The sequence below is a fragment of the Nothoprocta perdicaria genome, unplaced genomic scaffold, assembly GCF_003342845.1.
Source record: "Nothoprocta perdicaria isolate Ctin4 unplaced genomic scaffold, notPer1 scaffold_179, whole genome shotgun sequence".
Taxonomy (NCBI): Eukaryota; Metazoa; Chordata; class Aves; order Tinamiformes; family Tinamidae; genus Nothoprocta; species Nothoprocta perdicaria.
Window position 1 is genome coordinate 328,936 of NW_020454971.1, and position 14,645 is coordinate 343,580.

Below are 14,645 nucleotides of genomic sequence, written 5' to 3' on the forward strand. Positions count from 1 at the left end.
GCTCCCTCCTACCCTGATATGGGCACCGGTTTTTGGCATGTTCTCCTATTTGTCTGGTTTTATCTTCTCAACCCCAAGTTAAAAATTTTTGTTGCTTTTAGTCGTTGTAGATTAAAACACTGTGATGATTCATTTTTGACGTAATTGCACTTCTCCGTGGTCATGTTAATGGTCATTTTTTTTAGAGGCTTTTGAATTAATGGTTGTGGTATATGACTTATGTTTATTTGTGGATTAGTATGAATTTATATAACATATGTCGATAAGAATCGGAGATTCCCCTGCATGTGAACACAATAGAAGCAACTAAAATGATCCTTTCTATGGAAAGTTTCCAGTCTAGAGAAACAGCCATGGTGAAATTGTAGTGTAGTAGTACTAATTAAAAATAACAGAAATGCATTTCATCTCTGTCTCTCGTTAGCCTCCTGGATCTTTATAAGGGGCTTGAGAAAGTTGACTTAAGAAGCGCCACGGAGGAAGGGGCTTTTTTATGTGGCTTAAAGATGAGTTTTGTAGCACATTGTGGGACTGAGCGCTTAGAGTGGCTGATGTAAGATCATTTATGTTTCATTTTGAAGTAGTAATCTGAATTTATATTAGAACTCAGCAAACTGCCAAATCTGGTGTASAGAGAGACATAATATATTCTGTTCTCAGTGTGAATTGCTTCAGTTACATGTGTCTGAGTTATTGTTCAACCCTATGTCTGCATGGGGAGTATATATGTTTGTGGTGTATATAAAACTTTCTGTGGCCCGACTTGGGTTTCGTTGGCATGGTCGTTAATTCATTAACTTCACTGGGGTTGTTTCTGATTTATCTTTGCAGGAGTGAGTGCAGAATCCGACCTTAAATCTTCACCTAAAAAAGTTAAACTGGAAAAATGCTGTAAAAACAAAATATTACCAATGTGATCCCATTAAATAGTGTTTCATAAGAAATTACAAAATACAAAAAAAAATGCTCTTGAATAGAAAAGTAGAAGTCACACATCTGTGTTTTAAAACAGAGCAACTTTTAGTTTACTGAGAAATAAAAGAATGTGTTTTAGATATGATTTTGAATATGTGCTGCTGTAGGGGCGCCAGGGCAGCGAGCGGAGCCGCTTGGTTCCGGAGCGGCGGCTGCCACGCGAACAGCGAAGCCGGGCTGGGCTCTCCCTGCTCACAGGGATCCAGGGCTCCCGCACCACAAACAGGAGCAGCAGACTTGCTGTTTTCAAAGAAGAATACAAATAAAATCCGAGTAATAGATTTTCATCCCATATTAAATCCTATTTCATTACTCATAGATCATATTAATTCATTAAATATTACTTAATTTGCAGGGATCAGAGTCTCATGTAAAAAGTTAAGGAACGAGCACCTGTAATCCTGAGTCAAAAGAGGAGCAGGGGGAAAGGTGGTGTGGTCAGATAATCAAGTGCTGCTGTTTGCATGTGGCTCTATGAAAGACGTGGGTAAAGGTCTTTATGTAGCAGACCYTTTCAGGGATCTGATAGACAAAGCKATAGGGGATTTTCCCCTCTCTCTGTAAAACGTTCCCTGTATTTTTAGTACTGAATGGCTTAGTTCCCTACAGCGGCCCTGTGCTGGCCACTGTGGCTTTGGGAAGGTATTAGGGATGTCCTGCTGCACTTACTGCKGCCGGAGAAGTCAGGAAATGGACAGAAGAGCTAAATGGGAATTAGAAGGTGTTTAGACGTGGCCCAACTAAGTAAACTTGGCTCTCTGGGGACTCTTTTGGCAGTCAAGCAGTTATCTCAGGTTAGCTTCCGAAATCGTTCCTTACAGCCTCACGTCAATTACTCCCTTGGTGCAAAAAAAGTGCTCCAGCGTAATTCTGACGATCATCTCCAAAGACCACTTTGTATGTAGCCCATCTGATACAAACAGGTGCCAGAAAAGCATTTTTGTGAAAAATCAGAGGATCCATAGTCAAAAACAACTGCTTGCATGGCTATAATCTGGAATTGCCATAATGGAAAAAGGAGTTGTGAACACATGTGTATGAATGGAATTGTTCCACAGTTACCAGGAGATTTATGACTGGAGAAATTGCTACAGAGCAGCAAGTGGTCGAGATTGTGTTTGTATTTTAATACGAGAGCCAAGCCCTGCATTAGGACATTGTTGAATGTAGTGCAGAAAATAAACGACACCCGGGGGACGGCGGAGCCTTCGCTGAGATTGAAGGGCCTTTAATAATCCGATAGCCTAATAGCAGTTAAGATAGAGAATGTCTGAGAACTAATCTTGTCTTCTGCTTTTACAGTAATGTGTGGATGGTAACAAGACGTGGTTACGATATGTTGGCACAGGGCTTTTAGCGGGTGACTTCTGAAATTAAACGATAAGTTTGCTGAGGGACTTTCTGGAATTTATTTAATGAAGATCCATAAAATATGATATCTGTTTACAGCTGGATTAACAGCACTAGGCTCTGCTGGTAGTCTGTGCTAAAGAAAAAACTACCAAATGAATCTGAACTCTTCTTTCATTCTAGGAGAGTTCAAATTCATTTTGGRGAAGTATAGAGTGAATTTTGGATTTTGTCTAATTTGTATTTGGTCTATTGTATTTTAATTATGACCAAGAGTTTTCTGTGTTAGCGTAGTCTGTATTGTCTCACAAACTGCAGAATGGAAGTCAACCCTGTACAAGAGCATACTACAGCAATTCTTTGTGTTTTATTTTAAGTTTGTTTTATTCTGAGTGGAAATAAGCAAAAATAATTCCATTAGTATTTTTTCTTTCATGTGGGAGTCAATCTATAGATTAATTTGTCATCCGTTCTTCTCTACAAAAGATAGTTAATTTTTGATAGTATTATTTCTGTTTTATTTAGTATGTTATTTATGTGTGTGGGCTGCCCGGGATGAGTGTAAGCTGTTTGTGCCATCCCTGCCCTTTTTGCACGTCGCAGCGGCAATTTGCGCGGCCCGGCCGAGCGGTGCCGGAYTGAGGCAGCACCGCGGCAGCCGCCCGCCGAGCTCCTCGCTGCACTCGTGGACACTAGATGGCAGTTTTGTCACAGCTTCCACGTCCCAGCTGCTCGGAGCAGAGCAGGAAAGGCCATCAGTGTTTAGTCTGCACGCGCAGGGTCCCTGCATGACCAACGTGGACCCCATGGACTTCCTGGAACATGTGTTAGCAATTTAGCAGCAGACATTTATTTCTTTGTTTTACTGCTTGGCTCTTTGAGAAAGTGTTGGTGCTCAGTTATGGGCTGTCTGGATCATGTCAGAGGCCATAGGGATCGAGTCCATGTGACAGGCCCGGCTAAGGAAGGATGAAGCTGGAGGAGGTGAGAAAACTGACCCTTACTTCAGCGGTAACAAGTCGCTGCCTGTCTGTGGACTGTGGCCAAAAGGCTGGGCGTTTCAGGTCTTATACAGCTGAACAAACAAAACACTTGGTCCATTTGGCTTTTTCATATTTCATCAACAGTAGTTCAACCAGCCTTTTCTGTTTGCTAAGAATTGGTTCTTATTCTTCATCTTTTTTTCTCCCTTTCCCCTCCCTCTTCTGTTTTAGCCCCATCTAGACGAGGTGACCTTGAAATCCTCGGCTACTGCATGCTGCAGTGGGCGTGTGGGAGACTGCCCTGGGAGCAGAACCTCAAGGACCCTGTAGCTGTCCAGACTGCAAAAACAAAGTAAAAATAAAACCACGCACGCACCCATAACGTGTTCTGGCATTTACCAAAGAGGTCTGAAAGGGGATTTCAAAGAGAGCTCRCATCCTGTAGGGTATCACCGCACATGAAAGCTAAAACAGTTTTCCTTAATTGGGAGATATTAGAAGCTGTTAAAAATGCAAACTCTGCATGCATATGTACCATTTTGCACATGTTTATGTATGTTACTGTGCTGGAGATGTGACGATAAAGATGTAATACACAGATATTTCCTTTCCTACATATCTTTTAACACGCCGTATTTTAAAAGAAATGGTGTGAACAAGAGTACAGCTGATACTGCACACGCAGGGGGACCCTGGAGATGGCCATTCAGCTTCATTTGTGCTTGGTGGAAACCACAGGGCAAAAGGCCTTTGAAAGTTTTCTTTCACATGTGCATTTAATTTATTCACCTTTATATTCAATATCTATTTTTCAGGTGTAGGTTTTTAATGCCATATAAGCTGACTGCCATTATAAACATTTAAGCACCAAAACACTAAGGAACTTGCTTAAATCTTTTCTTTTTCTCAGCATGACTYGCTAGAGCTAACTAACGCCGCAGAGCGTGTGAGTGTTTTCTTTCACTGCTTTCACAGTTGGGACTTGAGAGAGTTAATTGCACGCAGTACAGCGTCGCCTGTAGAAGGATCTACAGAAGAGCAGTTATCCTTAAATGTATCATCACAACTGGAGCAAGCGGCAAACTTTTAAGTAGGGCAAGTCACAACAGAGGTACACAATAGGGAGAGCTGCTCCACGGAAATCAATCTGCAAATTCAGTGTGGCATCGGCTCTGAGCAGCGAGAGAGGTTAGCCTGCAGACTGCGGATAATGCCGATTGCATCTGTAAATGTTGACATCCTATGTTATGTTTAATATTTCTCCTTTAGAAGTTCTGATCATTACACAACCCCCTGCAAGGTAACACTTATGCAATTCAATGTTAAATCAATTTAATCAATCAAGCTGCTCCACTAATTCTTCCCTTGGGTTAACCCTTTGCTTGCACATTTCCAGAAGGCGGCCAAGGAGCTGTTAGGGGGGAGATGCACAGAAAGTGACGGCGATTCCCTTTAGCAGAAAGTCCCTTTTAGAGTAACAAATTATGTTCCTTGGCTTTAGGCAAGCTGCTAAGGCCCTCCCCTCTTCCTTACCTTGGTTTTTCTGGGCCTRTCCTCTTTTAGGAAGCCAGAAGCAGGCACCAGGATCCATGTACGTATCCGCGGGCCTCTGAGTTAGCGAGTTACCAGCACAGGCAGGTCTGCTCCAAGCAGCCCTTTGCTGTGGAGACCCTATGACTGTGATGGGGAAGACACTGGGGCAGCTGGGAAGGGGGATGCAGTTGAAAAGCAGGAGGCGGAACAGGACCCCACATTCTGTTGTTACCAGTTGCCTCCTCTTGCCCCGCAACTTCTTAAGTGATTCTTTCTAGGTGAAACTCCAAATAATGGAGTGTTGAGGCCACYGGGCACTGGAAATGCAGGGCTTAAGGATTCCTGCTGGTAAACTTGTTTTCAGAAGTTCTTGTGACATGCCATAATTGGAGGAGATGCTTCATTTGAGTTAGGATTTTCAATTTGGGGGAAATGAAATATATTTAACCATACATATTTTCCTTTAATTTAGCTTAGATTTTATTTCTAATGCTGAAAAGCAGCTCCTGGTCAGACTAAAGGTCCATCTAGCCTGATGTTGTGCTTAGGGGAATGGTCAGGAGTCTTGGGAAGAACACAAGAAGCACTCAATTACCTTTTTCATAAACCATGTCATTATTGCAATATTTGAGATTTAATCCTCTGTTTATTATATGGGGAAATGAAATTCCTTTAGTAAAGGGAATTTTGCTACAGTAAATTCCTATAGTAAAAAGATGTAGCAACTTCCAAGTAACRGCATGTTAAGTAGTCCTGTCCCGGCTTCCACTTGTCACAAAGTGCAAACGCTGCCTAGGGGGCCGTTCTGGTCCATTCCCTTTGGAATTGAGATTTGCGGTCCCCCCAGACGCCAAATTGAAGGATCACCTGCTGCACAACCACATTAAACTGTTGCCTTCTCRTGTTGTTTCAGACTTTTGGATGAGCTCCCGCATTCAGTGATGGAATGGGAATCTTCTGGAAGTAAATGCAGTAAGTTGCTTACAGTGCCTACCACACAGTGCTTCAGTCTGCTGTGGAAAGCACTTAAATGCCTTTCTCTGTTTGGGGGGAGCAGAAGAACAGCAGAATTATTACAAAATGAACAAATGAACTTCMTCAGCCAGTCTTGCACCCTAAAGGAAAAGGCCTCAGTCCAAGTAGTATTACTGGGCTCTGATCTTAGGGCAAGCTATAGTGTGCAAGCAGACACTGTTCTTCTGGGACCCCTGGAAATCCCCCTGCACACCAAGCCTTGCAGAATAAACAGCCTTGAGACAAGCAGGAGCRGAGGGGTCCAGGTGGGCAGGTGAGTGCAGGCCAAGAGGAGTCTTTGGGGCTGCTGAGAATTCCCTGTCCAGCTCTCCCATCCATCCTAGCTGAGCCTTTCTGGCCCTTCCTCTTGTTCTTCTCTAATGCCTGTTTGACACTGTCACTGATGTGTTTTCTTATTCCTGACCTTTTTACTAGCTTCTGCCTTGGGTTTTTGTCTGGCATCCCCTTCTGGATTCTCCTCTCTCGTATCTGAGCCAGCTGCATGTGGACTTTCCTACCAGGTGCCTCCGTTAGGGCAAGCCTGGAGGGGCTACCCTGGCTCTCAGCCTCTTCCTGTCCTGTTCCTTTCTGAAGTCCTGTCCACATCCTCTCTCCTGCCCTAAACTTTCCTTTCTTTTCTGTCTCCCTGTGCTTAGCTGCTGTGTTAGTTAAATCGTGAGGAGGAGGTGGCTGCRACTTCTTTGCCATAGATGGAAGGGACCAGGGAGGAGGTTTCACTTTGGGCTTCTTCCTACAGGCTGGGCGAGGTACTGGAGCTTGCTGGTGACAGTGGGCTTTAAACCTTAAGAGAAGGGAATTGGTAAAGAAATCTCCATATGCAGTGCCAAAGGAGATGTGCTGTATCGAGTGTGGTGTTAAGGTAAYGCATAGTACAACATGCACCAACCTCATGAGCATTTGGGATGACTTTCTTTTCTCCTGTTGGGTAAGATCTGGCAGTACAGCAGACTGGTTCTTGCTCTGGGTGCATTCAGCAGGAGAATTCAGCCTCCAGTATCTGCACTGGAGCTATATTGAGCTGATAACGTGGTGCTTATGTAATACTTGTGAGATTATATACATCAGACTYGTCAATTAAGATTGCAATTTACTTGAACTCATAATTCTGTTGACTTTAGTGGACAGGGATCAGACCCTTCTCATCAAGCTTACCACACTTTYAGCAATTCTAACTTGCAGGGATTTTTACTGGTGAATTCCTGGTCACTGTTGCATGAATTCTAGAGGCAGGTACCTGCTATTTACCTGCTTTATGGCAGGTAGAAGTCTCGATCTGTCTCATCAGCAGTGAGTGCCACAYGGTCACATATCTGAGCACAGTCAAATTCCCCCCGGGCTTTCCTGGCTGTTGGTTGTTGCCCTGTGCCCAGAGGGCAGCTGGAGCCATGGGGTTCAACCAGAGCACTGGTGGCTCCAATGCTGCCCTCCTTGTTAATGCTACCCCCACAATGCCAGAAAAAAAGCAGATTGCCAGCAGAAAGGGCCCCTCCTCCAGCTATTTATTTTTTTTCTAAACATAGATGTTAATAACTTAATTCTTGGACTCTGGTAGTTTCTTTTATTAAATGCGAACACTGTCCCTGCAGCAGAGAATGGAGTCTAATACTGACACTTACTGATACAAGTTTAGGAAAGAGTGACTGACTGTCCCAGAAACGTAGGTCTCTGCAAGTAGTAAGGAACTGTTTATGGAGGTTTATTCTTAGTGTATTAGCAGTTAGAAAAACAAATGAATGGATAGTTTGTCTTATCCTGTGCTTCCTACCCACAAAGAGTACACAAGAAACCAAAGGAAAAAACATTTTGGTTTACGGAAAGCACCAAGCTTCATACTCCCTCAAAGGCGCTACCTAGTTTTGCTCTRTTCACTTATTTCCATGAAGTGTGCGTGTTTGAACTGTTGGAATGCTGGTGTATTACATAAGATGCATTTACAATAGACATGTATATTTAATAAAACTTCACTTGTGGGACTCCAACAGATGTTTTTTCTCTATATGCTTTTCCTAACAGCATTGCTTGTGCACTCCAGCAGCTTTCCTCTCTCTGGAAGTATACAGTAGTGATAGCAAAAATAATGCTGCTCTATTAGAACTTAATGCTCAAAATCAGTTTTTGCCCAAACCTTAGGTATAAAGATGGAGAAAAAAAAAGTTTGCTTTTCTCAAATCATTGAATGTACAATTGCTAGGCTGATTAAAATACTGTTATTGAGAGTGATCGGTGTTCAGAAGAATGTTATAATCTACCAAATATAAACTGCTCCTGTTTTAGAATGAACTGTGTGTCAAGAAATTATTTTGATTTAGCTGTCATGCTTGTGGGCTAGCCTTCAGTAGCATACAAATTAATGCATGTCTATAACAGGACATAGCACTTAAAGGTTAGCTGGTTTATCCAAGCTTGTGTTTTGCTTTTCCCATCGCTGAAAGACAGGATACTGTCAGTTCTGCATTTTGACTGTTGTCTTCAGCTGAGATTTTTGTCATCTCGTTTGGCAGTGTAGCATTGGCATCCGTTTTGGAATTAAAACCTTTTTAAAGTTTTATGTCCAGAAAAAGTGACATTTACAYTTAAAATATGCTCCACAGGTGAAATAGCCGAGTTTTTGGCATGTGTTTCTGGTTTAGCCTATGATGAAAAGCCAAAGTATGAAGTGCTAAAGCAAATCCTGCTGGATGGCCTAGAGTCAAGTGGAACTTGCTACGACGGCCCTCTGGAATTTTCCACCGCAGGATGCGCCCCGTATCATCGTGCTTCCAAAATGCCACAAGTAAGTGAGGCGGTTTGGGATTCTTGTCTGGAATCTCCTGCTGGGTGGTTCTCTCTCCTGTTGTGAGGGGAGGAACAGCTTCAGTGCCAAATGAGAGTGACGCAGCAGTTCGTGTGCCTCAAGTACCCCGTGTTTGTTAATCCTGTTTCCCTGGCTCTGCTGAGGAGTGGGACGTCAACCGTACGGAGGAGGAGCTGTCGTGAGTCCTCCTGCCCTGCAGCCTCTCCCTTCAAAGCAGCAGGTCTGTGGCGAACCGGCCTCTCAGGATAATGGGGAAACAAGGACTTWGTTCCCTAACGTCTTCAAGACGAGAGCCTGAATGCCAGGTTTTTCTCTTTGRCCAGTCTAGAAGCAAAGTGACCATTATTAGCGGAAACATTTAGTTCATATTCTTGCCTTCGGACTGTTTGTTATTTGTCTTTATATTCTTACGGCCACTCATCTGGAGGATGTATTACTCCAGCATTTAACTGTTTCATTGGTATGCGGTACTCTATGATGTACTTGCACAGTTTCAGAGCTGACAGCTATCAGGTTCTGTTTTCCTTTTGTATTTTTAAGTCTGAAACCATACAGTTAATAAAACCTCGTTTTAATAAGTGGAGATTGATGTAATTAGCAGCCTTGCTGGACCTGCTGTGAAATGTCAGTCCCGTAATACCTCTGCCTTGAGACTACGCATACGCAAAAGCCCTGTTTCTTGCGCTGCTGCGTGTGCAATAAGGCAGGGTCAGGGTACCACTCATTTTTAATATTTCTTATGAACTTTGGACCATCAGAAGTGTACGTGAGCCAAGAATGCAGGATGCAAACTAATGTGACTGATAGGCTGCTAGATGAATGGTGATTCAAGTATCAGTGCACAGATGGTTCTGATTTGCTGAGTTTTGTAGCTGCTGCAACTGAAGACATAAAATATCCTTCTAGTCATAAATTAGCTCTTTGGAAGCAAAACCTTGGCACCAGAGCTTTACAACCTTCAATTAGTAGGGAAAGAAGTATTTGAATGACTGTGGTATTGACATCTGTAGGCCTGCATAGTAATCATTCCTAATAGAAGAGAATATCTGTTTGAGGGGGTTTTGCATGGCTAATTAACCACCAGTGAGAATATGTAATTTTTTCATGATCTCCTGATTGTCACCTTTCTCTCATGATACAATTACATTTTGTTGTAGCAAGTGCCTCACAAACCAATTGTCAGCACTATTTACGTATTACAGAAGGCAGAACAAAAGTTCATGTTTAATAAAAAGCCACTGGATTTTGATCTTGGTAATTACAGATACTTATTTTAGCTGCTTTACTGACTTCTGTGGGTTTTTTTTTTCTTCATTTAACAAAACTGAAAGTAGCAAAAGCTCCTTCAGTGTCAGTGTCTCCCTTGCTATGATGGTCACCACTTAATCACCACTAATTTGAGAAGTTTTTTTTTTTAGTTTGTATATATTTTTTTTAAACTTTGTTGAAAACAGTTGTTAATTTGCCTGACTGATCTGKCTGGATTTCTGATTCAGAAGAATCTTTGATTACTGAGATACTGAAAGCTACCTTGAGTGAAGCTGCTGCTTCCCCATTTGGGCACACAACAGAGCACTTATTTCCTTAAAAAAGTTATCACYCATTTTGCCCCTTACACCCAAGCAGGAATCATTTTGATGACCAATAACAAGATCAGATAGAGCCTGTAAAGTACTAGATCTGGGTACCTAGCACCACTTTTTTAAACAGTTTTTTTTTCCTGTTGTCTGTCTTGTTTCTTGGAGTAGTAAGAATGCCCCAACCTGTTTTTGCAGTGGGTTTCATCAGCTAGTTCTGCTATGGGGAAAATTTTTCACATATTCACTGCTATGCTCCTTTAATAGCTATGGAAAGACTTCCAGGATTATTGAGTAGACTTGAGGAACACTTTGATGAAGCTTTTTTTACTAGCTTGAATTAAAAAAAAAAAAAAAAAAAAGCAAGGAAAGCAGACAGAGTTTTCCTTAAGTCTCCTGGTATTTTAAGAAAATCTGGTTTTCAGTCTGTGGCTCCCGGTCCTCGCGCATTCAAGGCCGGTGCACTTTGATGCCACAGTCCTGACTACGAGTGCTTGGTGACAGGGAGGCACTTGCCACTGTCTCTCCCTATTGCACTCTCTGTATTTATCTGCAGTTGGAATCTTTCCTCTCTGCACTTGGTTTCCATCTCTACTTTTATTCACTGACCACTTCTCCCATTCAGAGGCAACCTAAGAATAGTGGGAGCCAGTAAAAGCTCTGCACTGTTGCCTCCCTTCAATAGCATCGGACTCCAACTGCCTTTTCTTTGTCTGCGCCTGCACCGGTTTCGTGGAGGAAAGAGATGATGTCAGTGAGGTCCCTGCTGAAGATGATGTCAAAGCTGGTTCAAATCCTGGGTTTCAGGATACTGTGTGTGAATCTGATCTGGAAATGACATGGAAGGGATGCCCCGGGTTGCATCCTGCCTCTTTGTTTCAGTTGCACACCAAACACACGATAAACCATGGACTTATTTCTCAAATGTGTGTACTAGTTTTTGGCACGGGATAAAACTTTGAGGTTTTTCCTGTACAGTGAAAGTGCCAGGATAATGGCCAAATGAAATACAGGCAGGCCAGCTGACTAGATACTTCTTGTGCATTTCAGTACAAAGGGCAATCGATGCAAGTTTTTAATTCTTGTGCGTACAGACTATGGTGATCCTAARGCATAGAGTGAATATTTTCGGAAATGCTGCAAGTCTTGTTGTGAAAGCGGCCCCGTGACCTAAAGCAGGGGCGCGAGGGGCCGATGCCAGGGGCGCCGCTCGACACAGCGCGGAGCCTCGCAGAGAAACACGGCGCCGGGTCCGGCCTCGGGTGCCGCGTCGCTCCCAGGCTCGCCCAGCTCTGCCCTTTCTCACAGCTGCCCACGGTGGCGCGGCCGGAGCGGGACCCTTTGAAAACTGACGCAAAACAGACACACCTTTATGTTTTCAAACACGAATAATTTTCACAGAGTAAAGCTAGGGATTGTGTTCTTAAAAGGTCCTTTGGCTTAAACAATAGATACGAATGCCCAGTAGCATTTTCAACAGTATTTAGATTGTGCAGTTTCTATCTCCTGTCTGCATTTAATTTTCAGTACAAAAAGAAGCTTATTACTTCATTTTTAGCTGCTACATTCAGCTGCAGCTGCTGCATCGAGGACCATATGCAAACATTACAGTTACAGAGTTATTAGCGTGCCAGAAGTACCAAAGGCATGTGGCATACAGCCTGTGTTTTGGCTACAGTTGTCTTCCAAGTTACAAAAGCCAAAAACAGACATCATTTCATACTTGGTGCTTAGAGCAGCACTGGAAAAAACCCTTGCATTAACTCCTGCAACTAGTCACACTGTATCTCCCAGTACATGTGAGAAGACTGCAAAAGTGCACGAGACTTCACTCCCAAGTTGAATTACCTGAGTGGAAGGACTTAGGAATTACCTTATTTTAAACAGTTTTGCATTTGATTGATTCCAGTGATAAGGGATATTTTCAGCTCTCCAGAATAATGATACAGTGACATATTGGCATTGTTCTCATTAAGGGTTATTGATGAAGGCTTTCAAATTTATAACCAAGTTTATAACCGAGCATTTTTCCCAAATATAGCATGGTTTTTTGTACATTTTGAAGAAAATATTTAAAGCTAATTAAAATGTTAAAACCAAATCTTTGGAGAGAGATTGTATCATCTCYCATTTTACATTTTTGGTACTGAACTTGAAAACATTTATGTTTGTCAAAAATGGARGGCTTTTTACTATACAGAATTGCTAACCATACATCAACAGGTCCGCTCACCGAAGGCTGCCCTAAAACCAGTCCAACCGAAGCAAAAAAGGATGCAAGGTGAAGAGTGCAGCTCTCAAAGCAAACCCTGTGCTGGGGCAACAGCAGCACGACGGCRTCACGCTGAAGAGAAGCCGCTTCAATCCGTGACGCTGCACCAAGCAGAGCCTCTGCACGTGAGGATGTGGGCACTATCGTTAGTAATTCCTGGGGTCCCTGGGGAGGTTTCCGGCTTCGCTAGCTCAGTGCCTGCCTTTGGGGTGGAGAAGGGAAGGAGAGCCCGTCCCTAAACCCTAAGTTACACCCAACAGGAATTGTCACGTGCTTGTTGGACTGTATTACTCCAAGCCTAAAYGGCAGTATTTTTGGTGAAGCCTAAGTAACAAGTGCAAACAGGGCGCCAGCCTTGCTTGTCTGAGACCTGACAGACTCAAGGATTGGAATGGTGCCTGTGACAACTGTCAACACGCTTGAGTTTGTTTCAGGGTCCAGAATTACCATGTGTCTATCAACAGGTTCCTGCCCCAAAGCCTTCCCTGCAAGCAGCAGAATGGAAGCTAAGCGAGATGCAGGTTGACGACGCGGAGCTGCCAAGAAGGCCCCGTGCTCCCGTAACGCGCAGAAAACTCCAGGCTCCCGGGAAGCCGCCTGAATGGAACGACGGGACCAAGCAGCCTGAGGGACAGCAGGTGAGGGACGGGCAGGACCCATCCCAAAAGAAAGCGGAGCTGCTTCAAGCAGCCTCCAGTGCCCCTTTGCAAGCTGGAGGTTTGCTGTCTACAGGGCAYGTTAGCGGGCGCAGATCCTGAGCAGGGCGGGCGGCACGGGATGATCTGSAGAGGCCCCTTCCGACTGTTTCATCGTTCTGTGATTGATTCTGGCTAATCACAAAGAAAATAGATGTTTGTTTCCAAACTAAAATTTGTTTCATTTTTTTCTATAGTGTGGCAGTAAAGGCACTGCACTTTCAATAGTGCAGTGGTGTTATCTGTCCACGAGATGAAAGTATTGGCATAAAGGTAGAAACAACAGTCTCCTTTCACAGTTACTGGGTTTTTTTTTTTGTTGTTTTTTTCTTTTCTGTTGGACACTTCCCTCAGTAGTTTCCTTTTCTTAGTAGCACAGAAGCTGATAGCATTTTAATTGAGTAGTTGAATTCTTAAAACARTAGTCCTAAATTTTGACTTCTTAATGCAAAGATTTTAAACACTAACTCACCCAGCTCAACTACTTTTGGTAATTCCTGCACAAAAGGGTTCAATGCATATACTCAGGCTTACTTTGCAACTCTGCCTTTCTAGGGAATGAAAAAACCTTCAATGTTTTAGTAAAAATAACACAGTGCAAAGTACATCTTAATAACCATAGTCTCTTCCTTCCTTCCTTTTCTTTCTGTGGGGTTTACATCTATGCTAACATGGAAACTGCCCTATTTGCTTCACTTGACTAGAAGGAAATCATGGTCATATAGCAAGTTATTAAGTACATAAACGAAAACTTGAGAGAGCGCTTCATTATTAATCCCAAATGCTTTGCTTCAGGCAGCCTGCCCATCACTGCCGGAGCCTCCCGTGCCAGGCAGGCGAGTGAAGCAGGAAAGGCGGCGCGCGCGGCCGTGACGTGGCGACCCCGACCGCCCCCACGCACGGAAAGGCTCTAGGGGCCTGCGCCGTGCTAGAGCCTGCAGGTAGCAATTAAGACTTTGCTTTTACGTGCTACTTGATAGTCCTCCRTTAGCAAATTATTTTTTAATATACTGAAATTAATAACTCCTTTCACCCCCATAATTCCTGTATACTTTCTAGAGCACTTACTTTAGCCCTAAATAGCAGGTGGTTATGGAAAGAGAGGCATATTTGGGTCTCCTACTGCAAGGCAGGGAAAACAGCTGATATCCTGGTAACCCCCTTGTCCCATGGAACAGCAAGCACCAGGGGGGATTTATGCTCCCCTCACCCTCAGGGGGAACCCGAAAAAAGGACATTTAGCAGAAATGGGACAAATCACTGGTCTGCTATTTAGATTGTGTGTTTTGATTTTCGCCTTTCAGAAGGAAAAGCCACTGTTCAATATAATTAATAATGCTGTGACTAAGTAGAAGAGGCCTGTAGTACTCATCCACTATTACGCACAATAGTGGAGAGTCAGATTAAAATTAAGATATTCAAATCAGAAAC

At 43.3% G+C, this 14,645-nt stretch overlaps 1 protein-coding gene across 1 annotated transcript in view; it reads left to right on the forward strand.

Annotated features, from left to right (window-relative positions):
- Nucleotides 1-14,127, forward strand: part of VRK2 (vaccinia related kinase 2) — a 37,282-nt gene extending 23,155 nt beyond the window's left edge. Inside the window, exons 8-13 of the mRNA XM_026036444.1 lie at nt 3,540-3,660; nt 5,755-5,813; nt 8,468-8,649; nt 12,471-12,644; nt 12,984-13,157; nt 14,010-14,127. Coding sequence (XP_025892229.1) covers nt 3,540-3,660; nt 5,755-5,813; nt 8,468-8,649; nt 12,471-12,644; nt 12,984-13,157; nt 14,010-14,087 — 788 coding nt within the window. The 3' untranslated portion in view covers nt 14,088-14,127. The remainder of the gene's footprint in view (nt 1-3,539; nt 3,661-5,754; nt 5,814-8,467; nt 8,650-12,470; nt 12,645-12,983; nt 13,158-14,009) is intronic.
- Nucleotides 14,128-14,645: the final 518 nt, after the last annotated feature.